Consider the following 26,254-nt stretch of genomic DNA (forward strand, 5'->3'; position numbering starts at 1 on the left):
CTGATGGAGGATGCCAGAGCGTAACATCAAGGCTGCCGCTGAACAGAGTGTCCATGTGATGAGCCAATTTCCAATAACTCAAAAACAACATTTTCACTGCGGTCACAACACTATTTGCTCTCAAGGGAACAAGGGAGGCACGCACCTGGCAGAGTAATATTTTTAATGATGAGCACGGTGTGCTGTCATGCTGATTTTAGCTGATTTGTTGTATAATATTTAATATAGATATGTACAGCCTAGCAATATACACACACACACACACATTGACTTGAAACCTTTGTTAGCTGTGACTGAGGTATCCATGTTAGACTATTTGCTTCCCTCCCATTTTAGAGAACAACCTGAGTGTTGCCAAAAGAGTCAGAAGTTCTGCAAAGTCACCAGTGTTAAGACTCATATACAAAGCCAGCAAACTATATTGAAGTCTAATAGGTTTTAATAGCATTTCTGCTACATAATTTAACAGTCATGTGTTGTTATTGAGGATTTCATCAGTAATGATGTGATAAGGATTCTATTAAAGCATTGCTGGACATATTGCTTCTGCAGATGAGATATCTTGTTATTGCATTCAGTGGTTATTGAACTCATTATAGAATTATCATGTTTCTGTTATGAGACAGGTTTTCTGACCCTGTTTGCTATTGTAGAAGTGATACTTACAGTGATACTGGAATTAAAATTCCCTAGTGTATATCTGCTATAGCTCAGATTTGGGGAAACCTGTCAGTATATAGTGATAAAAAAAGGTTATAAAAATAATTAGCAATTTATTAAGAGTGTAAAACTACTGCAGTTCGTTAAACTCCAGAAGCCTACACAATGACACAATTCTTCTGGAGACACAGTCCTCTCTGTTGAAGCTGTATATAGGGTGAAAGTTGTGGAATGTCTATTATTCGTCCATGTTGGAGGGGCTGCTATGTGTCTTATTACTGGGGTTTTAAAACAAGTCACAATGTAACAGTAATACCTGCTTTTCCATATTTATGTGCTTTACTACTGTACAGAAAGTACCTGTTTTTCTTTTGGAAATGGTTAACCTTGGTTACAGGTGAACATTCAATGAAAACTCTATCTATGACCACTCTAAGATATCAGACTAAAATATTAGAGCAGTATGGCCATGGCAGAAAAGCGCAAGAGTCTGACCAACCTTTGGAGACCCAGAATGAGTGCTGAACATGTAGAATATTTATTGTAGACTGTATAGCCTTAAGCTAAAGGCTCACAATATGCGATTTTGTCAGAAAACATTTTACATTTTTGTTATGAGTGTTATTTCTGTCTTGGCATGGGACCAGTGTAAGCACTTGAGGCAGTCAACAAACAGGGTAGCACACTAGAAGACTGCCAAACAATATACCTGGTAATATACTGTATCTGTTTGATATTCAGGGGACTAGCACCACATGAGTTTCCACACAGCTGAGTCACCAATGTTATCCTAGTGGGCAGAGACATCCTGCTAATGTGTGTCTTCTGAAAATGTATCTGGAACTTAACTCAAACCAGTCCAGTCATCAGTGAAAAGCTGTACTGATATGCATTCTTTCCTTGAAGATAAATCAAATTCATCAGATGGTAACACTTCACTTCACACAAGTCCCCTATTTAGCATTTATTAGTAGTCTATAAACATGTAACACATAGTTTATAACACACTGTAAGGTAGTTGTAAGCAAATATAAGAACATTTTAAGTGTTTATTAATATACTGTATTTGTCAGCAATTCTCCTATGAAGACTTATTTATTATTCGAGGAGTTATAGTTGTTAACAAACACATGAATCTGCTTACAGCTACACTATAGTGAGTTATTTTAATTTTGGAACTTTGTTAACTGTATCCAACACTTTCATTAATGTATTACACATTAATTTGTACCTCTCTTTATTTGATTTTTCTACTTTCACTTTTAATTCTAATTAGTATGTGTGTATGTAGATTACCATATATTAAATATAGATTTGTACTATGTTCTGTATATATTTATTTCACTATGTATATTGAGCTTGTGCACAAAAATTTCCTTCGCAATCAGTACAGTTCTATCTTATCTTAACGTGAAATGGCACACCAGTCTGATCAGGCTAACAATCTTACTGGTCATAAAGTAATTCATCCAGACAAATTTATGAAAGTAAGCAGCAAAACAAAGGATATTTCTTGTACTAATGTATTCAAAATAAAAATAGTCCACTACATTTGTTATGTGGATACATGCAATAACTTATCTGATATAGATATTAGACCATATCACCCAGCCCTACATCTTAGCTAACAAAATTTGCTCGTGAATGTTGAACTGAACTTAAATCACCACAATATCCTGGAGCACAAAAGTAAGACAAAGAGAAAGATGTATATAGAGAGAAGCATTTTGTCTGGTTTGAGCAGTGAGTTTTGCATAATTCCAGCTGGTAACCAGGCAGGGCAGGTGATGCTAATGTGAGGTGTGTGTGTTGTGTGCGGGGGTAGAAGGGTCACGGAGGTTAGGGCCAGTTGCGAATAATTTCTCCCATGTCTTTCCTGCTCTTCCTCACCGCTCTCCTCCCCCTCCTCCTCTGCTCTACTCTCTTGCCTGGGAGCGAGATTTTCTCTGCTGCTTCTTTGTTAAAATGACAGGCTCTAATAGAATAAATAAGGCACCTATTTTTACCTGGCTGCTGGCAGGGTGACCACACTTACACACATAGCAGCACACAATGCTGCGCTGGAGGTTGGTGAAGAGCTGACACCTAACTCGGTAGGGGAGGGCACTGAGGTTGAGGAAGGAGGTCATGGTGACTTAATTCAGAGAGAAAGTAAGGAGGATAGTTTGAGAGGCTGCGTCAGAGAAAAAAAGAGAGAGGTAGATAAGTAGATAGAGAAAGACAGATAGATTGATAGAGGAAACAATAGGAAGAGATTAATGTCTTAGTGACATTTGTTAACTGCATACACCTTTGCTTGTGTCTGAAGTTTCTGTCTGTATACAGTATTTTCAATTTGATCTGACATTTAACAGCTTAACAAGCTCCATAATGTCACCTTTAGGTGTTTTTGAAGCATATTCAAATTTTAATTGCTGTTGGAGTGTTTTGACAGAACTCCAAAGCATCTAATTATTTTGAAGCTGTTTTCAAGCAAACTGGTCTTCACAGATTTTCCATGTGACAGTTTACTAAGTGAACAAGAGAAGAAGGAAGCTAAATAAGGCTAATCATATTCACATCCACTCAGAGTATTTCCTGAAGACATTTTGAGATGCCTCTGGTACTATCCCCATTTTAGGAGTGTTTTAAAGAAGTTTGGAGGCAGATCTTGGAACATTTTTTAGCAGCATACAAAGTATTTGATTAAATGAGTATAGAAACATATAATCTAAGAGATCGGTATGGCATTGCCTCCATTTTAAGAGTTTTAAAATAAGCTCAGAGGCAGTTCCTGAAGCATATTTTATAAAATAAAATAAACAACTTAAAATATTGTGATTAAAAACTAAAGACAAATGCATGAAAACTTTAAGAATATACCAACATAAAGTGGCTTAATGTGGTGGAGCGTCCAGAACAGCTTCAGTGCTTCATGGCAAATCTGTGGAACACCATTCTTGAGATCTGGTGACTGTGAAGGCCATAGTATAATTCACATCATTTTCATAATGATAACATTCTATCATCCTCTTTTGTTAATTTAGTAATCCAAACTGGACTGCTACAGTAAGCAATTGTAACAATATTTAACATCCTTACTGTACAACATACTGAATAGACATGTGTCTGTAGATCTAAACCAGTTTATTGTACAGCACCAAAATATTACCCCTTAAAGCTGCATTCAATGATTTGGTTTGAAACACATATTGTCACCTAATAATTGCAATTAACAATTAGCATTGTTAAGATTAGGATTCATTTGGAGTCATGTCTCGGTCCACGTGATGAATGTAAGTCCAATATTTACTTTCCTTTTAGCTCTGTTTTAGTCTCAACCAATTGTTACCCAGCTGCTAAATGTTCCACTACCTTCACTAGTTCGTTGTCTGTCTGCTGTTTGGTGCAGGGCAGGTAGCCTACAGCGAGTTTATCAAAACTTTTTTGCTGAAATTCCAGCCAGCTGCTGAATTCCACATGGTCACCAAAGCTGCTTCTAACAGCCTTTAAAGGTCTTTAACTTTCCAATCAAATACATTTCCTAGATGTAATAACCCGTTGCAACATGAACAGCGCAGAAGTGGCTTTCTGGTTATTTGTGTCTGATCTCTGGCGTGGTAATTGAGGTCATGTGTCTGACAATAGAAAACTCATATCACAACCTAGTGCAGGGAAGAAAGTGCTATTAATCACCCAGACAAGGCATCAAACACACACACACACATACACACACAAGTGCACCACTGACAGACCACAGTTAATCAGCTATGGCCGCGTCTCTACAAACAGGACTGATACCGCAATGATAGTTAGGCATTGTGTATGTGTACATATATGTGTGTGTGTGTGTGTGTGTGTGTGTGTGTGTGTGTATGTCTCTGTGTGTTGTTTTGAAGTTCCTGGGTCATTAGGAAACAACTGGTATAAGTCTTCAATTAACTTTACAGACCGTGGCATACTATGTGCTTCTTTCACCTACCGAGCTCCGGTCTGCTGAGTTATTATTCACAGTCGATGCACAATTGCCACACAATATCACAGTTCCTGAGATGTTTTTTATTGATTTTGTATTCAGGTGGAAACTCACGCTGGAGGAGTGGTTGTTTTAGGTTAAGAGTGCAATTTTGTATTTATGAGAATTCACAAAAGCTTTTCCCTTTTTTTTCCAAGCAGCACACACAGTATTTCCTTTTGTGAATGCAATTTTCCTCATAAGTATGAAATCATATAAACCAGATACTGTATCTCCAATTCATACAGATGAAGAGCTTTGAGCTGCTACAGTGACATAATGAGGTGAATGCAACAAACTTCTCTGTTTTCTGCAACAGGAGACCATTGTTTCTCTACCGATTCAGTCGAAAGTATCCTGTGAAGCACTGGACACACAGTATCCATCTTTTTCTTTAAATCTGATTCTATTTGATATATAATTAACCATATAACTAAGCCTTAAAACTGCTGGTGCCCCAGGCAGCTGAGATGCAGAAAATTATCATCCCAGCTTCTCACTGAATATGGAGGGAGGCTGCAGTCGGGCACATCTTGTATTTGGAGCAAAGGGCGAAGACATGGATCATCAAACTCTCCTGTGAGCTCATTACTTCCTCCAAAATGCCAGGATGTTTCCAAGAAGCCAGGAAGAAATTAAGAAAGATGACTCTGATTTCAAGTTTTTGCTAATGGACTCTATTTCTTTTCCTAGAAACGGATGGTCCTAGTCCAGGTTGAAACAGTTATCCACTTAGATTGAATCATTTCAGATCTTCACAGCACAACGTAATCACCATGCTCTCTGTCTGTCAGGAAAAACAGATTCTGGATAGATTTAGCACCAGTTCAGACAATCAGATTGTCAGTCCTACATGGACCAAATATGATGTTTTTATTGTTGCTTCAACATGGGGACTGATAACAACAGGAGTGTAGGCTGAGGAAAATATGGCCTCTTGTTACTGTTACATCGTGGTCAATGTCAAACAGCAAAGTGAAAAGTAATGGTGCAGTAAAAGTAGTTAGTAAATTAACATAAATTATAATGAAAAGTAATAATATTATTTTTACTATGAACAGCAGCAGTATTGCACTGTTGTATTTTATAAATCCAACAGTGCAAATAGTGATGACATCTATGAGTATACAGCAAGTCGTATTTGCATGACACATTTGACACATTTTTGCTTATTTGTGAACGAAAAATATTTTACACGTCCATAGTATTCTAATAATTTTCCAGAAATTTCCCTGGAAAGAACAATGTAATTTGGCACTAATTATAGGGAAAATAGAGGCAAAGTCAACTGTACATCAGAAACTGAAAAGGAGGAGAGTGGCATTTTTTTGATTGTGTTGAATCGTTTAGCAGTGTCTGCAATCGGTGTGTCAGAGGCGGCTGAAAATGAAGAGTAATGCACTTTTCATGAGGGTGGGAAAACTCAGTCATCTAATGTCATTTGTCAGTGCAAAGGTAACTGAGAGTGAACAGTGCAGCACCGAATGGGTGTCCTTGCACAAAGTAACGGAAGGGAAGAAAAGTGGCTGAGGCAAACAAAGGAAACAACGGCGGACAGTTTGGAGCCACTGAGGTGAAACGGCGGGGAGAGATGGGCTATTACTTATCTCTGCTGTGACTTACTGAGAAAACAAGCACAGGTGACAAAAAGATGGATGGCTGACATATGCTGGCATTTTGAGTAATAAAACAAAAAGCAAAGACATTGCTTCTTTGATTGTTCATTTAAGTACAAGTGCTTCAAGTGCTTCTGGAGAGTGCTTATGTAGTTTACTGTAATTGCTTGAGAACAATGCTGATTATAGTGCAAAGCCAATCTATAACACACACTCAGTGTGAGACTGAAACAGAAGGTAAAAGCATTGTGGCATTACATTGTGTGTAATGTGTCAAACACATAGAGAGTAGACAACAAACAGATGCAACATACCAACATGATTTGATCTTTCTAATGAAATAACTGAAGAACGCATGAAGCTGTCGTTTACATGAATAAATCTAACAAAATTACGTTTAATGGAACTGCTGGCACAGATGAATGTTTACAGGAACTTTTACATTGAACAAGTATCATCTGTCTGACTATCAAAAGTATGATTACCGGCTTTTAGCTTTTATTAAATAAATGTACAAAAATAAATTTTAAGTTCATTAAAATAAATTCTCATAGACAACTATGGTGTTAATTGTAGCTCAAAATGTTGCACGTGCATGGGTGTTGTGTGGTTTGGGTGGGCATGGTGGTTTGTCATGAAAAGAAAATCATTATGAAGGGGGGCTGTGTGTGTGAAAATGTTTGTGAACCACCAACATCTAGTGATAAAGCTACAGTATATGTAGTTACAGAGTCTAAAACTGGCAAATTCTGATCAAAGAAACAAAACATCATCTAAACAATGTTTCAGATCTTACCAGACATCTGATACCAGCTTTCAGTAACTTACGGACGCATTTGAGTCAATACTAAAAAGTAATGAGGTTTAATACCCAGCCCTAGAAATGAGAACTGTTGGGTTGTGTTTTTTGCATGGTTTATGGTGCCCACACAACAACCTAAAACCCACAAAAGATCTACCAAAACAATCTACAAGAAGTACTTCCACAAAGAGTGCAGAAAAAAAATTTAATAAAAATAATGCTTGAAACAAGGGCCTCAAGAGCATTTCTGAAAGACTGCCACCCTGGGAGCCTATTACATTTCTCTACAACAGGGTACAACCCCAAAGAAAAAGGGAACAAGAGAAGAGCTTTGTTAAAAGAGGTCCCATGCGAGGTTTAAGCATTTCTCCTGGCAAGCATTTACTCTGCAGCTGAAGTATGATCAAGAGTCCTGCCAATTCTAAATTTGTAACAATAATGCAGTCCACCCCAACACACACACTCAGCATTACCAGCCTCAATGTATTTTGTGTGGGGGTGACAGATTATAAATCTGTGCAATCAATGAATATATAAATAACTGCAGGAATTAAACTGTGTTCCTCATACATCCCACACAGTCACAAACACATGTTCACCTTACCTTTGATGATCAGGCCAATAACTGCTGTGAATGTTTTCATTTATAAATATATGTGTGAGTATGTGAGTGTCCTACCTTTGCTAATGTCCTGGTACTCCAGCCACAGCTGTCTCTGGACCTGTTTGTTGGGGTACCAGATGGTACAGGACTCCTGGAAGCCGTACACCGCTTCCTGCACGTAGTGGTTCCCGAACTCCCTGAGGATGGAGGCAAAGTCGCTTCGCTGTGTCGCCCCGTCCAGAGAATGGATGGCTGAGCTGAAAGCTGGGTAGGAGGAGAAAACCCCCCCCCGAAAACAAACAACTGAGTGATTGCTTTCAGTTAAAACAAAAACCAGAATGAGAAACAAAAAATAAAGGGGAGTTAGGGTTAGGGTTAGAGGGAAAATATAGGAATGTATTTTGTTTGCTCAGCCACTCCCCATCTTCTGGTACACTCTGAAAATGAATATTTTCAAAAGATAGCTTTTTGTGATTTGTCTTACCAGTAAGGCATACAGCTGTAGAGTCTCACAGGCTTTGCATGGATCACAGATAAATACAGATGGTGCCTTGGTACTAACTAAAGGAAATCCCTACTACAACTACTCTACACCACAGAATAAGAATTCCAACCATGTAATTGTTTGGTGGAAAAAAAGTTTCTCGGTAGGGCTGTGCCACATCCAGTCAATTTCAGCAAACATCCCAGTATGATTTAAAAAGTGAAAAGTGAAGGTATCAAAAAGGAATTACTATTTTGCAGTTAAATATTTAACAATTATTTTATTCCACTAAATATATTTATTCCATAAAATAAAGCAGTAAGCAAAGCCTTGACAAACACATCAGTACATCTTATTTTGGTCACCAAAATAAAGTGTTAAGATGCTATTCAGACACATGGGAGTCAAGCACTCTGAGGTGTAGAGATAGTAAACTCCAGTAAACTTCTGCTTCAAAACTCTCTCACAAGTGAATACATTTGAATTATACTAAAAAATGAATTGTGGGGTCCCTGATAACCGATACAAAACAGTTAACAAAAGGAAATACCCAAAATAATAGCATAAATAATCTTGTAAATATCAACTGACGTCTCACACATGGAATAATTGGAGATTTGTTTTAAAAAGGCAACTATGCAAATAGCACAAAAACACACAATGGGGCTGAACATCACATCTACACTACCAGTCAGAGTTTGACTACGTCTGCTTGATACCTGGTTATTCATTGTCTATTTGGGAGTATGGTGCTCAGCCTCTCCAAAAGTGCTGTAGCGATGGTGTTGGCGGTTGGTAATGAACTCGAAAAACCCCTGTTGGATGATACTGTTATGTTGATGTAGCTTAGCACAAGCAACAGCTGGCAGTGGGTGGAAATGTCAGGCGTCTCGTCTGTTTGAATGGCGATAAAATCAGCGCTCTTTACTTCCTCCAGAATGTAATCCTTTAGCAGTGACAGCATGCAGTCCAACAGCTCATTTTGTACCATCTTTGACATGCCTTTAAAAACGGTAAGTTAGCTGTCTTAGGTGCTCCTCCAGCACACTGTCTAGGGAGGCAACAAAATCCACCAATCCTCTGAAAATGCCTGGGTTGTCCGAGGAGTCTGTCTCGTCATACCACCGTAAGGCCAACTCCAAAGCCCTGCATAGCATGAATGAATACCAAATTCAGTGGGAATCGCTAATAGTTGTTGAGTTATTTCAGTTTGGACCAAAATGGTGGACAGAGAGAGAGTAATTAAAATTTTTGTATAAAATTGTCTTAGTCAGTGGTCTAGAGACTGAATCAAATGACATGTCAATATGACGATGAAGTAAAGCTTAATTACCGTCAGTCATGTTTTTGATAATAACAAAGTTATATTTTATGGCCATCATCTTATAATTAGAATAATTACAATAATCAATGTGAGTCTGATAACGACATGCCGTCAATGTGATTTCTGGCAGCAGCAAACTTCAGGGCAAAGTTGAGTATTAAAGATTTCCGTTATCCTTTTAAATCCTGGTTTTTCCTCACTTTATTAACTGCAAATAGGTATTTGAAATTATTGGGTGAAGTGGCAGTTTCTGTCAGGCGTCTGGCACTAAGGGTCTTAAGCGGGTTTAGTGGACATCTGAGCCAGCTGCTTACTATTCATGAACCCTTTCAACCAAGGAGTGCTGATTATCCACAGTGGCCACATATGGACATGAACTAGCACAGGCTCACATGAAAAAAATTAACAAATAAAAACATTAATAATCTCACCATACTCCCACACAGTGAAATCCTCTTGATGTTAAAACAATTTCAGGAGTGTTGTGTGTATAGTAGCTGAGTTCAGGTAAAAATACAACTTAGAGGCTGTTTCATAATATCTGATGAAGGATCAGAATTAGAATACCTGATCAAGACAACATTTGGTGTGAATGAATAAATAATGCAGCATGGGAGACTTAGGCACATAGTACAGTACACTGTCCTATAAGCTTTGAGCATCCACAGTTTCAAACAGAATGCGAGAACTTTCATGTTACAATCTGCCTCTTTGTTCTGCACTCTTTATTTGCTTAGTTATTTTTCCCTTGCTATACTATAAGTTGTATTTCACTCAGAGAAATTCATGGTATGTTTGACATCGGTCACAAATTAAGTATCAGCTAATAATGGCCAGAGTAACCTGCTGGGGCTTACTATGTTCACCATGCTTTCTCAGGAGTTAAAAAGAGAGTGGCAACCAAACACTTCTTGCTTTTATGCTCTTGCTGACATCACCAATGATGTCATGGGTTGCACCATGTATGGATGGGATTGTATTGGGTTGAATATGCTATGTTGATTAGTAATTGTTTTTTGCAATGGCTATAAGAGTTTTTCTTTGCAAAATGAGTGTTTAAGTATTTTATTTTGACAAGAAGCACCTTGAACTACTATAATTTTTTAAATTCTAAAAAGTCTTCAAAAAAACAACCTGCTGAGTTTTAATCAGCAAAAATGGGTAAGATACATCACTTGGGTCACATGTAGCCTAATTTCTGACTGGATATGACAACACCATCCTCTGCTGTGTTGCAGGGAGACGTCAGAACAACTCAAAGGTTAAAGATGAGTTTTTTCCTCCTTATTTAGACCAGGATAAGTGGCAGTAAAAACCTCAGGGTTAAAGATTCTTTTTATAGCTAATTTAGACAGCAAATCTCCCTTAGGGACTTTGTGTCCTATGAGAGACCAAAGCTGAAATGACAAACGGACTTCTACAAACCAGTGTAGATAACTCTGTCAAGAAGACTGTGGATTCTTAGGGTAAGGTGGTGACTTAATTGAAAACAAGCAAAGAACATGTCCCCACTAATTTTAGTGAATTCACCGACTGAACCAGCAAATAAAGTCCATGAGAAAGCATGTTCGATATGATACATTTTCCACAAAATAACAAAATGACCATGTGCTTCCTGGGATTTTCTCTCAGCAAACACGAGTGCAATAGCAATTTATCATTATCATTTCCAGGAGAAGCAGTATTAATATCTCAGCACTCGCGCTCCGCTCGCTCTTACTTCTCCTCTAAAATTAAATTAGGAGGCCACTGAAGTGAGAGACAGAGAGCGCAGTGAGGATGAGCGATGGGGACTTTGCTATCAGATGTAAAAATCAGTAGCCTCACCCCTCCAGTGGCTGTTGAAATATGATGAGCTAAAGTGGGAAATGGAAGTAAAAAAGACAGAGGCTGCCGAGTCGCTTCTGAGTGAAGGGAAAATAGAAACTGTATCCTCAGCAGACGTAGAAGCCACTTTCAAACCACAGCAGCACCATTGGAAATGCATTAGAGGTGTCATGGCTGTACAGTACGGTGGCTGCACTTATCAAAATGGAAACTATTTATGATGGATTTTACTTTACCCTGAAATACTGCCAACAAAACAACCCAAGTTATGTAATGAGGCAAATAAAAAGAAAAAAGGCAGATATATTTTCCTAGAATAATACATTTAGTACTGAGAAACCCATCAGGAAATATTCTGTATAATCCCCAATGTGTCAGCAGCCAGGAACAGCCTTCAGAAGAAATACTGCTTGACTAAATACCTATCCACAGTTATCTTATTTTGTGAAGTTTCCATGGCAAGCGCTGTCAGAATGCCTTGGTCTTGCTATGGATACAAAGCTTTGTGATATATGACAGGCTATCAGAGAGACAGGGAAAAGACAAGGAAAATTTAATGAAAGACATATTTCTGTATGCTGACCTCGTCTCTATCTATCATCAATCTATCCACTTGTATCTGTCTTAATATCTGTCATCATATTTGCATGTGACATATAATATCTAACCAAAAAGCCCCTGTACATTCAGTAACTTTTTGATTTTACAAAATGATGACAATGTGAGAGAATGAAAAAATAAGAGATCCTTAAGGTGACTGTCAGTTTTTAAGTGAGCACATACTGTATCTGGGCTTCTGTTTAAATGTATGCCTGTTGCCTAAATCACTGGTGTAACAATAGGCCAATTCTACCATTTATAATAATTTATTGTTTATAAACCACCAGTGCTGGTTCATAAGGGAACACACAGTATAGTTATATAACAAAAGTCTAAAAAGACGTCTAGAAAAGACTAAAATAAAAGCACATATGAAAATGAGAAAGTCAGACCTTCGTAGTGTTTATTTGCAATATGTCTTTTTCTTCCTTGTGTCATGAGTTAAACTTGATTTGTTTGTTTGTTTTCACAATACCAAATGGAAAATTAAATATAAAGCATCAGAGCAAAATTATGCACAAGGAAATAATTATATAGTAAGAAGAGATGTGCTGCCAGAGCCATGTGGTTTCTCTTGAAGAGTAACCTTAAAACTTAAGGGAAAAATAACTACAGACAATAGTCATGCAGTCATCTATGCTAACTCAATATTACAATACTTGGTATCACAGATGTATAATCTAAATAAAGCAGTACTAGCAGTTAGGAATGAGGGATCTCTGTAAGAAATGCAAAGTTGGGGATTTAAAGTTCTGGAAAATGCAGGCCAAAGCTGATGACTGTTACTGGTCTGGTAGAAAGTATGCTGAAATAATAACTCCAAACAGAAAACAGGGTGTTTTTGAATTAATGACTGATTTTGAAAACACTGACAATGGCAGAATTTGTAAAAAAAAAAAAAGAAAAAGAAAAAAGGGAATCTGTGTGGTCTCTGTATCCCACAGAAAATATAAGACTATGTCTACATTAAGCCGTCTATCCTTTTTTGTGTGAAAATGACTTGCGTCCACACTAGCGTTTCCAGGTCATTTTTGTAAAGACCTGTGCCCAAAGAGAAACACCGCATCTTTTCAGTTTACAAACAACAAAACCGACAGACCAAATCAATATTTTATGGTCGTGACATTGTCTGGCAAAATCATCATGAATCCAGTTTTATAACAACTACACTGTGTGTTGGGCTATATTGACATTTAAAATGAACAATCACGAAGAAAGTGAGAAGAGACTAAAGACTGTCTTCTTAACTTTAGGGGCAACTGTGGCTTAGTGGTAGAGCGGGTCGTCTACCAATCGGTTCGATCCCGGCTTCCCCCAGCTCACATGTCGAAGTGTCCTTGGGCAAGACACTGAACCCCAAATTGCTCCCGAGGGCTGTTCCTTCAGTGTGTGAGTGTGTGTGAATGATTTACTTTCATTGAACTGATGGCACCTGCCATCAGTGTATGAATGTGTGTGAATGTGATAAGTAGTTGAAGCGCTTTGAGTAGTCGGAAAAGACTAGAAAGGCACTATATAAGTACAGTCCATTTACTGGCGCACACAGCCCACAACCCTGAGTGGACAGACTGAAAGACCATGCCTGCGTTTTAAGATTTACACACTCTGGAGACTCCAAAGCTCTGTTTTGGTGGGAGAAAAAAGTTGTTTTGGTCTGGACGGAGAGCTGAAATGTTTACATCTTCAACCAGCTTAGTGTGGATGTACCCTAATTCTAAGAAATCTCTTCTGTAAATGTACATTTTGCAACATTGTAGGGTGTGTAGTAAACCAAGCTATATTGCAGAAATGTATGACATGGAGTAATATAAAAATCGTGTTTGGCCAACTATTCCTATGTTTGTTTTTTTGCTATTTTAAATTAAATTATATTAATAAGTGGCTTCCAGTTTATCTTGTACTCATTTTCCAAGGAATCATGTTGTGTTATTCTTGTATTTATTTAAACATTTATTAAGCAAGGGAATCCTGTACATACTGTACATGTACTGTACTCCTATCCTACTTAATTTATTTCGATGTATTTATTGCTGGAAGTATATGAAGGCAGCTGGAAACTGGATGAAGAATAACTGACATGTTATTCTTGTGGCATTGTATTGAAACTGTATTGCCCTGTATAAGATGCTGAAATCAAAATTTTAAAAAAACTTGCGGATTTGTAAAGAAATATACAGCAAAGTGCTGGGGAAAATAGTTTGAAAGTTGTTGATGACAACAGATCTACAGAACAATGCTCTGTCAACATGAATTTGTTTTTGACACAGGTGATGGCATGTCCCATCACTCTTGAATCATCACTCATCACATTCCCACATCTGCCCTAGCTGCCATTATATAAATCTATAAATCTGTTTAAGGATGTTCTATTTAATACTAAGTAAACAGGACGTCACTTCCTTCAGGTACTAGCTGTAACGGCTATGTGTTTTCATTTGCTCTGTGATGCAGTAACCTCACTTTAGCACCTGATTATGAGGCTCAGGGTTTGGATGCTCCCTGGAAAGGTCACCTATTTATGTGAACTACTGAAAACCTTTGCTATCCAGAGCAGCTTTCCTGTTGTTGCTGTTATTGTTTATACAGGTTTATTTTCATTTACTGTTGATACATCTGTCTTCATAAGCACCCCAGGACTATGTGCGCCTCTGGATCTATTGGATATTAAAAGTTATTATTAGTTATTATACAATTAACAAAGGAGTTGAGGTTGTAATTATAATAGTCAGTAGGCACTGTGTCTTACAGCTCCGTGTCCCTCTTGTTTGGTTGTGTCTGTTGAGCAGCTGTTTAGTGTGTGCCCTTTTGAAGTGACATTTAGGTAATTTGTGATTAAAGGGAATTTAACCCTCACCTCTTTATTGCCTTTCAGGGTTCTCTCCGAGCACTGCAGCTGAACAGCACCACCACAATCAGTCCATAATTGACTGTATCAACAAGGGTTTAATTTGATATAATGGACCCAACTTGAACCTTTTAGCACCAGATTACAAAATTGCCAACAGTGCGCCCTGTGGTGATGGTCTTTATATGTTCAAAAACTTTATTACCACAAAACTGCTTCTGCTGCTGATAAGAACAGATTTAGAAATCTCAAAACAGCTAAAATAAGTTTGGCATTGAAAGATGAGTAAAGATGTCACTGCAGTATCTTTAAGCGCATGATAAGAATACTTGCTAGCCTAATCAAAAGAGGACAGTCTGCCTGTTAATTACATAACTGATCAAAAATGAAAATTAAATAAAGTACCCAAGCTGTTATGATGAGCAGCTAACCTTGATGTGTCATAATAATTACAATGTGATAAATAATTGATAGCTGACAGAGTTGTTTTTCTCCGCGGAGAACGTGAGAGTTTATGCCACAGAGACCCGAGCATGGTCTCCTCAAGCATAAATAAACAATCAGTAATAACAAATGATATATATAATTAATTGCCAGAAGCGCAAAGTGATTTACCTTGAGAGAGGACCCACTGATTGAGTTTGACATGGTACAGCACAGAGCGAAGACTCCAATGCTGAACAAGGGGGTAGCCAGACACCTCACTGTAGTTCACCATGCCTGCAAAAAAACACATTTATTAATATGGATGCAGTCTTTGGTGCTAGATTAAAGCACGGCTCAGGGTAGTTCACCACCACACCTGAACAACCTTACAGAAAAACTGTAATATTAATGTGTTATTTACTCATATAGTGGAGGAGATTGCAGTCTTCAGTGCTAGATCAAAGGGTGGCCCTAAATCTCATTGTTGTTTACTTTACCTGAAGAATCAGGAATAATATTTCATAAATATTAATCTTACATTACATGACAGGAGAGAGAAGCAAGCAAAGTATCCGGTGTTAGATCAAAGTGGAGCCCGATTTTCAGCTCACCCTCACCAGAAAAAAACAAAGAAATGGCAACATGAACGTAAAATCTATTCAGAAATTGTCATGTGGTAGAAGACAGGCTGAAGTCTTCGGTGTTTGATTATTGTGAAGGTCATCATCTCACTTGAATATACAGCACATTTATATTAAACATTTGAGTATTTTCTTATCAATGTCATACACAAGATACCTCCAACTTTTCCCTCTCAGGGAATTCTGTTAAAGCTAAAATCAATTTTTGTCAGTTTCTGCAACGTGCTCTCTTTGGAGAATAAAGTTCACTAATTACACTGAAAATGATCACATTTAGATGATGTACACAACCAAGTAGAACAATGCATTTATAATGAAAACAGAGCAGAGTCTGTATCTGAGAGGTTTTGACACCTCATTGCTGTTCATCATGTCTAATAAAAACAATAAATATAAAATGAAACTTATTCATGATCCTTAGTGCCTCAAAAGTTTTTTCAATAATTTTCCAGAATCTTCATTCATTCACTTTTATATTAATTAGCACAGTATGTGATTGAATCACAGAGATCATGAAGTGATCAAAAAATAAGAAAACTGTGAGACTGTACAATAGCATTATAACTCTTAATTTACAAAAAGGACAATAGTCTGTGTATTCAGGGTATTAATTTTTTATCACCTATAAAATGTCCCACTTTGACAACGAGAAGGGCATAATTTATGCATAATTAGGAATAACTAAATTATTGTCACAACCTAGACTCAATCAGACACAACAATTTTTGAAAGAAACCTGCTTAGCCAAAAAGTCAATAAGGCTGCATTTAATTATTATTTTCATAGATGATTATTTGTTCAAGTGCAGTCTACTGTATGATGCATCAAAAAATTGCAAATAATGTCCATCACAAAGTCAAAAGTAAAACTGCTTGCTTTGTCTGACCAACACTCCAAAGCTTAAATCTATTCAATATGCAGCAATATAAAGCAGATAAATTCTTATATTTGAGACACTGGAATTAGTTAATGTTTGTTATTTTTGCTTGATATATGATGACTAATTGATTATCAAAATTGTTGGTGATTAATTGTCTTTCAACTACATCTGGTTCCAGATTGATTTGTTTGATTGTTTGCTTTGCTCCAAGGCCAACCAATCTCTTATCAAATCTCTTTGCTCTCTCCTTGCTCTTTATATTATTATTATATTAGCAATATACAGTACATTCAGATAGGAGGCTTCTCATTTTTAGCCAGCACTGATCTCCAATATAATGACAAACAAAAACCAAACATAGACTGTTTGGTTTTTCAAAAATGAACCATCCATCCAACAACTGCTTAGACAGTTCACTCAAAACTGTATGTCAGCCATAATCTAATTCATCATCTGGGAACCATGAATGTCTGTGCCAAATGTGTGCCAATCCATCTGGTAGATGTTGAAACATTTCAAAGGATAAGTGAAAACTTTGACCTGCTGGTGGTGCTAGAGGAAGTGTCAAAGGATCACCGACCGACTGACATTGCAATCCACTAGCATGGCCATGCTAGCCTTGCAAGCGGCATGCTAAATAAGGTGTGGATGTACATTTATATTGCTCATCTCATGTATCTACGGGCTGTGAACAGTAATTAGGCTGCCATTCAAATGAACGCAAATGGATTTGACAAGGGATTGGAAAGACTTTGGTTCGATACTCAATTCAGATTTGATAAAATGCCATTAAACCCCAACCTTAGGCAAGGCAAGGCAAGTTCATTTGTATAGCACATTTCATGCACAAAGGCAATTCAAAGTGCTTAACATAATAAAATTTAAACATAAAAAACTTAGAAAACAGCACAAAAACATTAAAATCCAAATTAAAAGAATAGAATCATTTTAAAAAGGAAATTCTAATGTCAAGAACAGACATAAATACAGGATGGGAGGGCAAGATGGTTCATGATGAGTATTTAAGGTTCAGTCAAAGGTAGCGCAGAACATTTGACCTGGATTTAAAGGTGGTCAAAGTTGGTGCAAGTCTAATATGCTCTGGAAGTTTGTTTCACCTCTGTGGTGCACAGTGATTAAATGCTGCTTCTCCATGTTTGGTTTGCACCATGTTGGGAACATTTAGCAGCCCTCTATCCGATGATCTGAGAGACTGAGAGGGTACATATGGTAAAAGACAGTCAGAGATGTATACTGGTCCCAAGTCATTGAGAGATTTATAGACAAGTAGCAGTACTTGTACATAAATCAGTGAAGAGTGTGATGTGTTCACTTTTCTTGGTCTTTGTTAGCAGCATCAGTCTGAATGCGGTGAAGTATTTTTGAGAGAGACCTGAGAAAAGACCATTACAGTAATCTAACCTGCTATAAATGAAAGCAGGGATTAGTTTCTCTAAACCCTTCCTGGACATTAATCCTATGTTATGTTTTTAAGATGGTAGCATGCAGACTGTAACTGATCTGACATGGCTGTTAAAGGTTAACTATGAGTCCAAGATTACACCAAGATTTCTGACTTGGCTTTTGGTTTTCAGAGAGTTGAGATGAGCGCTAACTTTCAGCCTTCCTTCTTTGTGCCAAAATTTCCAATTGAGACAAAATTTTTCTTGTACTGAAGATATGACTTGAACCACTTTAGCAATGTGCCTGAGAGCCCAATCCAGTTTTCCAGTCTTTCCAGTGGTATTGTATGATCAACTGTGTAAAAAGCAGCACTGCGATCTAATAAGACTGAAACTGAAATCTTGCCTGAATCAGTTTTTAAACTAATATTATTCGGAACCTTAATGAGAGCTGTCTCAGTACTGTGGTTGGGACGATATCCAGATTGAAACTTATCAAAACATTGAGGTTAAAAAGTTACTTAGTTGCTGATAGACAACTTATATTTTACTTAAAAAGGAGGGTATGATTGGTCTGCAGTTGGTAATCACAGCTATATCCAGACTACTCATTTTTAGAGGAGGCTTGATGACTGCAGTTTTCAAGGCTTCAGGCTGATGACAGAGAGCTATTCACTATCTGCAGTAAATCTGTTGCCAAACAGCTAAAAACATTTTGAAGCTTGTTGGTAGAGCATCAAGAAAGCAGGTGGACGGCTTGAGATGCTTCACTTTTTTCTTCCAGAGTTCTGTAGTTAATAGCATGAAATCTTTCCATTTTTACTATATTCCTTCCATGTTATTGTAGATTGAAATAAAAATGCTTTCATGACATTGAACTTTTAATGGCTGATCTAATACCTTGAATTTTATTACTGAGGGAGTCAGCAAACTCATTTAATTTCTCAGTGGAAAGGAGTTCAGATGCAATTGGTGTGGGGGGATTGATCAGCCTATCAATGATACTAAGAAGAGTATGTGCATTATTGGCATTGCTGCTGACAATCCTGGAGAGGAAGGATTGCCTAGTCCTTCTCAGATCTAAATTGTAAATATTGAATTTCTCTTTAAATATGTCAAGGTGAATTTGAAGTTTTGTTTTTCGCCATCTGTGCTCAGTTTTCGGCATTTCTTTTTCTGGATCATTACAGATTCTGCATTTCTCCATGGTGCTTTTTGTTTACCAGATGATGATTAAACCCAACAGGTGCAATCAGTGCCATTCTCAATTTTGTAATTGACATTGTCTAGATCATTAACGGAGGGCAAAGCGAGTGTAGACGATTCAGAGATAGCTTCCATGAACGGTACACCAGTGTTCTTAATGATGCATTGCTTTTTAACAGTTGAATTACTGGAATTGTTGTTTGTTTCACTGTTTTTTTTATCACTGCAGATCCCAGTCTTCTTAAGATTTAACACACCACTTAAAATACTCAATTCAGTGAAGCTAAAGGTAATACTGTCATATTTAATGTTGTTTTAATGCAGTGTTCCTTTAAAGCTCAATATATTATGTATATTGATTTAGTTTTATTTACCAATCCTATCCCCTACTGAAATCAATAATGCCAGTAATCAATAATCTCCTCTGCCTGAAGAAGTTATCCATGTACGCATATTTTTCATTTTGATGCACTGCACTGCCCATCAAACGTTATGTATGCATCTTGCTCCAGTGACCTGTCATCTTATTCATGGCAACAAATAGTCAGTGGCAGATAAAGCACAACATATAGACATGTAAATGAAACTGCAATGGGAAACATGAAAAAGAGGAAACATTCATCATGCACCACAGTGGGAGAGACCTAGCTGTTCTAAGTCATTAGCATTAAAGGACCAATCAGCCTCTTTTTTAACAGATCAATTATAGATGCAACATGAAGTGAACATGACTTGGAGTGAATATACAAGCTCACTCCCTTCGCCTTTGGTTATGTCTGTAAGCATAAAATGATTTTCTCATTACAAACATAGTTTTTTAACATCAAATTATGAAACCCAAGCTAGTAAAAGTCTTCATTTATTCAAATTAGTGGCAAGACCCCCTCATTATTGTATAAGAATGCAGGATCAGGCCTTTTACATTAACATCACTTAAATCGGGCCATAAGCAGAGCTGCAGAATATAAATCAACTCGTCTCCCATGGCAACTGACAACTATGTCATGCTGCAGTGGTGGGATTACAGCCATACATCAGATGACTGCCCCCACTGTGTTCACAAGCACATACAGAAGGTACCTGAATGCTTGTGACTGAGACACATTTCCTGAAACCACATACATGAAAGAGGGGAACGGAAGACGATAAGTATCGTGTGAAAAGGGGAGATGTAAATGACAAAAGTGGAATGAAGAAAAGCATCTCTATTATTATCCCAAGTGAAGGTTAGAGATTTGTTGGCATGGTACAGAAGAGAAGATGTGTTAGGGACCTATTTGTGATACATATTCAGGAGTAGGTTGTGTCTTCAAGGAATCTGTAATATCGCTGGCTTCTCCTATTTGTTAAAGTTGTGGCTTTCTGGCATTCAAACATAGGGCTCTGTTACATAAATGTTCCGTAATGGCTTATTCTGACATGGTAGGGCCATAACTGATGCAATGAGAGATATTTGGGACCTGGCATGCAAGAGGGAGCTCAAATCCCCTGTCCCTCTCACTGCACTGACAACACTGCTGAAGAGTAGTGGTGAGTTGGTAAAGAACAATATCAAGTTATGGCGTGAGGGATGCTTGTGCCTGCTTCTCACTGGTCTAAGCAACCCAGATCCCCTAATACATTTCCAAAGTGATACTTTATTTGAAAAATACAGAATTTTGATGCTCATTGTAAATCCTACAATCCAACAGTGGCCAAGCTTAGTATGTTGTGGCTCTAAATGTCATGGTTTTGGGTTATTGTTAGAGTTCTTCCTCACATGTTTTATGTAACTTCACTTCCTGCCTTTGTAAGTTTTCCCACCAGTTTTATTTATCTGCCACACCCTGATAAGTTTCACCTGTGTCTTCCCTCACTGTGTATTTAGTCTGTGTGTTTCCTTTGTCTTGTTGCCAGTTCATCTTTGTCTTTGTCCTGCGTCAAGCGTCCTAGCCATTTCCTGTGTTTTCCTAGATGGTTTTACATTGGAGTTAATTGAAAGCCTGCTGCATCTCATATAGACCTTGTGCGTCTGTAAGAGATGCCAAGGGACGTGACAAAACGTCGGTATTTGACGACCTGGGAATGAGAACAGGTATTCATTGGACAGGAAGGGTATGAAAAATTGTAATCTGAAAAGTAACTAGTAACTACAGCTGTCAGACAAATGTAGTAGAAAGTACAATATTTGCCTCTGAGATGTAGTGGGGTAGAAGTATAAAGTTGCATACGATGGAAATACTCAAGTAAAGTATAAATACCTCAGATTTGTACTTAAGTACAGTACTTGAGTAAATAGACTTTGTTACATTCCACCACTGTTTATACTCTTTAGTTGCTAAAAAAGAATATGATGAATTTAAATGGTGGAACAAGATGCTCATTTAATATATCTGTTTATTGAATATCGTGCTGCTCTAACCTTCATGCTAATGTGACAGAATTCAATTCAGACTTCGTGTTGGGAGTTTTGATACCATTTATCAAGGTGCAGGGGGCTCAAGACCAAACATGACCAAACAACTTGAAGTTGGAACAATTATATAAAAAATAACATTAGTTGTTGGTTGAGCAATAAATGCAACCATTTATTATCTATTTTGAGCATAAACAAATTAGATATTAAGTATGATGAGTGTTGAGATGTGTGCAAGGCCAGTAACAGTTCCTTTACAAGGGTGCTGTGAAAATGCAACATTTGGCAGAGGCCTGACACCACCTATGAACTTGATGAATAAGACTCTAAATGTGATGTTCCTGCATTGTCCTCACCTTCAGCTACATCCATTTATCCCCTCTTATGGGAAATGGCTCCCCGGAACGATAGATATATTCCCTGGCACAGAGAGAGCGAGAGCACACCACTACATAACCTCCCTATCCCCAGCCCCCGCCTCCCTTAGTGAAAATGAATAACAAGCCCAAAACATATACAGTAGTGCAGCGTATTCTTCTTCTTGCTGAAAGGCCTTGTCTCCCTTTTAGCCCTGGGGTGCTCTGCTCTCATTGTCTGACAGAATGATTAATTTGACTGAACTTCACTTTGCAAACATCCCAAGTTCACAGTCTCTTTCCATGCAGTTGGTGCCAGAGCCTTTCAGAGAAGCAGCTTGGTCAGGGCTGCGCTATGTACTTCAGCTAATTTCCTTTTTCAAAATACAAGGCGTAAAAATGTATTTCATAACATAACCACACTGGAAAAAAAACATTTTTAAAAGCTACCAAAACAATGTATATTTATTGCTTAAAAGCAGTCAACCAGATGGTGGTGCAAGCCTGTATATGGCACTGCCATAGCGCTAACTGTATTTCTGTATAGCTCTGGTCAGAACAGCTATAACTTCGGCTGAGGGCTAAGTGGAGATCAGAGGAGAATACATCTGAATACATTTACTGCAACTAACTATATTTTGAGGTACTCTCAAACTGTACTTTGAGTATGTCTATTTTGTGAGACCTTATATTTTTACTTCACCATATTCCAGATGGAAATCGTGATGGCTGCAGCTGCAACATTCCAGATTACGTTTTTACATTCTCAACATACAATAAGCTCATAAATGTAATGCATTCTTTGACTTTAAAGCAACTTTACACCCTGTTTTAGCTTGAACATGCTTTCAAACACCATAACAATGATTAACACTGTAAAATACATGTATTAGCTTAGTTCTATTGGTAGTAGTAGTATTTCTACCAGGGATGGAAAGAGTACCAGAATAATTTACTCACGTAAAAGTACTGTTACTTTAAAGGCAGAATGAGTAGGATTTGTCGGTTGCTGTTTGTAAACACACAATTCAAAGTTGGCCCCTCCTCCCCAGCTCAAAACCAGAGAGAGAGAGCTAGAGAATGAATGAAGAGAGTGAGCAATGTCAGCGAGAACAAAGCAGTGAATCAGAGAAATAAAATTATATTTTCTGATTGTTTCACTGCGGTTCCATTCTAAAACAGGAGCCAGCTTCACCCTGTCAGCTGCTCTCTGCTCTGCGTATTTGTGTAGCTCAGCCCCCCTCTCGGTCCAACAGACACACAGACCTGCAGCTCTTTACACATCCATAGTCTGCATAGCACGATCTCCACACTTCGTTTTAGTGCTGGAGTTACATCTATGACACAGACAGAGAGCAGAGGAGAGAGACGGAGAAAGCAATGTAACTTACTCGCTGCGTTTTGTATAGAGTTTCGACCTCACAGCCTGCATGCTTTTATTGGCTGGGGGCTACACACCACTGCCAAAAGGCTGATGCCCAGAAATGTCCCAAACACAGTGAACTAATAAGAAACTATTAATTAACTTCTAAAGAAAATACAGGCTCTGCAGATACACCACACACATCTAGTGGGTCATAAGTGATGATTGAAAGGGATTATTTTTGTATGAGTCTATACATAGTTTTTTTTAGGAAAATCCTATTTATTCTGTCTTTAAAGAAATTTTAATCATGTACAAGTAAAATTATGTAAAAAATCAGATCAGTTAAAATGTACTCTGAGTAAACATTACTGCGTTACATTTACAAAAGGGAATGATGGACAGGATGATGATAGACCTATTAAATTAAACAACAACATGCTCTCAATATTGCCATGTCTTTGCAAATTATAACTCCATACTCTCCTTTCAGGCTGAGGAGGTACTAAGGAGGAGGATATAATTGCGTACTTCCTAGGAAAGTAGCCAACCAATATCCATCAATTCAAGTTACAATTGTAATTATCCATTGTTGGTAACAGCCCAAGTTTAATTATATGGTAAGAGCCTGGTAATACCATGTGATTGCATGGAAAAGGGAATAATGTATTACAAAGGATATGGTAAGAACATGGTTATACCATGAAAACAAACAAGGCTTCCTTTTACAATACAGTTTCAGCTGACTTACTGAGTAAATTGTAAAAGCATCTGCAAGAACATACCCAGTATTTAGGAAGATGTACCATGACACTAGAGGAAAACTGTTCCTGTGAAGGTTGTTACCAGTAAGTACTGACGTAATTTTTCAACTTAAATAAAAACAATTCCGTAGTTTCTAAGATAAATGTACTAAACCCTATAAATGGGTGTAGCCATGAACAATAACTAAATAAGAAAAAGTGATTTATTGGAAAGTACTATCATAATTTCTAGACAGTACATAATTAAACTTGGGATGTTACCAACATAAACCTTGGATAACTACAATTGTAACTTGAATTGATGGGTAATAGAGGAGGTATTTCTAAGAATTGGTTGCCTACTTTCCTAGGAAGTACGCAATTATATCTAATTCAAAACCAACCTAAACCGGTCACAACTACACGGTACTTTTAGTTTAGTAGTTGAGTTGATGGGTAATAGTGCAGGTTTTTCTTGGTATTTCAGCTGTAGTTTCTCTGTATGTACCTATTTACCAGGGGTAATTACCCAACAATATACTCTAATTTACCATATATTTAGTGGGTAAATACTTAGTAATTAGGGGACTGTAAAAGGAACGGTTACCCAGTAATTATAATATAGAGTTTATCTTCACACCTGAAAAGTTTGAATACAGATGGAAAAAAGACACACAGTGTGTTTGTCAAATGATTATAATTGAAATTATAGATCTGTATTACACTTGTGTCTTTAAACAAACCTTTAACAGCACCATTGCAGGCACTGATTTAGTACTTGTTTAGTGTTAGCGTGAGTATCAAAAAGAGCTGTCAATCAATTTGGGAGTATGCAGTAAGTTTAATGCAATCCTGAGTTTTTAATTGGTGGTCCAAAGCCACATTGTGCCTTCAACCCTCTTTATGAATTTGAAATTTATGAATTTCAAATCCTTTTAATGCGACTTATAATGCAGAGTCGTTTGTCTTTACAGTGTGGTATTGCTACTTTAACCAGTAAACTATCTGAGTACAACCATTAGTTAATTTGCTGACTGAGACTGACTTAATTCAGTTGTCATTACTCTTTGTTCTCTAATTATTTCCTTCTTTAACTCAAAATTGGGTATGTGATTTGGCAAAGCTCAAAATAATGTCAGGGTAAGTTTATTGGTCTGTTGTCTGACTTACTTTATACAGTGTTTTCCAGCTATTACTGGGTAGAAATGTATTGCTCTCTATCTACAATGAGAATGACATGAATGGTACCCCCTTTGAAATGTTGGGTTTACCATGTAAGAAAAAATAGTAGTTTAGCAAAATGTTTCTTCAGCTGTAGAATTCGATTACAGAATGGGCTACACTGGTCACAGCTATACAGATTAAATGCATGGTGGGGGGAATCTAAGAAGGCTGTGTGACTAATAGCAATATTAAACATAAAACTCATGACGGACACTGAACTGCATGTTATACATAAAAGCTGAAAATGGATTGTAAGAGCAGTTTTCCTCCGATGAGTGTATTGTCACAGAATAAAGCCAGAGCTGTCTACAAGCTTTATATTTTAAACTCATATAGGTGGGACAATGTGGGTGCATAGCAGTTACATAAATCAAAGTAAAATTGAATCAATATTCCAGTTCTGTGAGAGACTGTGTAAAGTAGTCCATTGGGATGTAAACTCTCCTGTGCTTCTATGAATCCCCCAATGAGGACCATAGTTCAATTCCCAACTATTGGAGTTTTTTACTCTGTGATCCATCTTTGTTAGCTTGTCTGCTTTTTTATTGTCCAAATATAAAGATAAAACACCCAAGTTAAGCTGCATCAAGGTAAGGTTTTTTCCCTCATTCTCTTCATGCACCTGAATTTTCCAATTTTCCAGCACCTTGTCACATGGGATGACTTTGTTGTACAATTACATATGAGGTCCCAAGGTGCAAGTCTTCTCCACAAAATCTCATAAAACTCTAAGAAGTTTAACTTAATAGCTTATTCATAATAAATGTATAGTCAATCCTGTCATGAGATCTTTCCAGCATGTTGCCGTTATTATTACAATATCACTGAGGAAATTTTATTACATTATAGGTGAAGTTATTA

General features: G+C 37.4%; 1 protein-coding gene across 11 annotated transcripts in view; it reads right to left on the reverse strand.

Moving 5' to 3' along the window:
- The window catches only part of astn1 (astrotactin 1), a 439,680-nt gene that overhangs the window by 162,669 nt on the left and 250,757 nt on the right, over window positions 1-26,254 (reverse strand). For all 11 annotated transcript variants that reach the window (XM_044219839.1, XM_044219838.1, XM_044219836.1 and 8 more), the window contains 2 exons: window positions 15,372-15,476; window positions 7,752-7,940 (listed from right to left, as the gene is read on the reverse strand). In XM_044219839.1, the coding sequence (XP_044075774.1) occupies window positions 7,752-7,940; window positions 15,372-15,476 (294 nt within the window). The remainder of the gene's footprint in view (window positions 1-7,751; window positions 7,941-15,371; window positions 15,477-26,254) is intronic.

This window comes from Siniperca chuatsi, linkage group LG13 (assembly GCF_020085105.1).
Source record: "Siniperca chuatsi isolate FFG_IHB_CAS linkage group LG13, ASM2008510v1, whole genome shotgun sequence".
NCBI lineage: Eukaryota > Metazoa > Chordata > Actinopteri > Centrarchiformes > Sinipercidae > Siniperca > Siniperca chuatsi.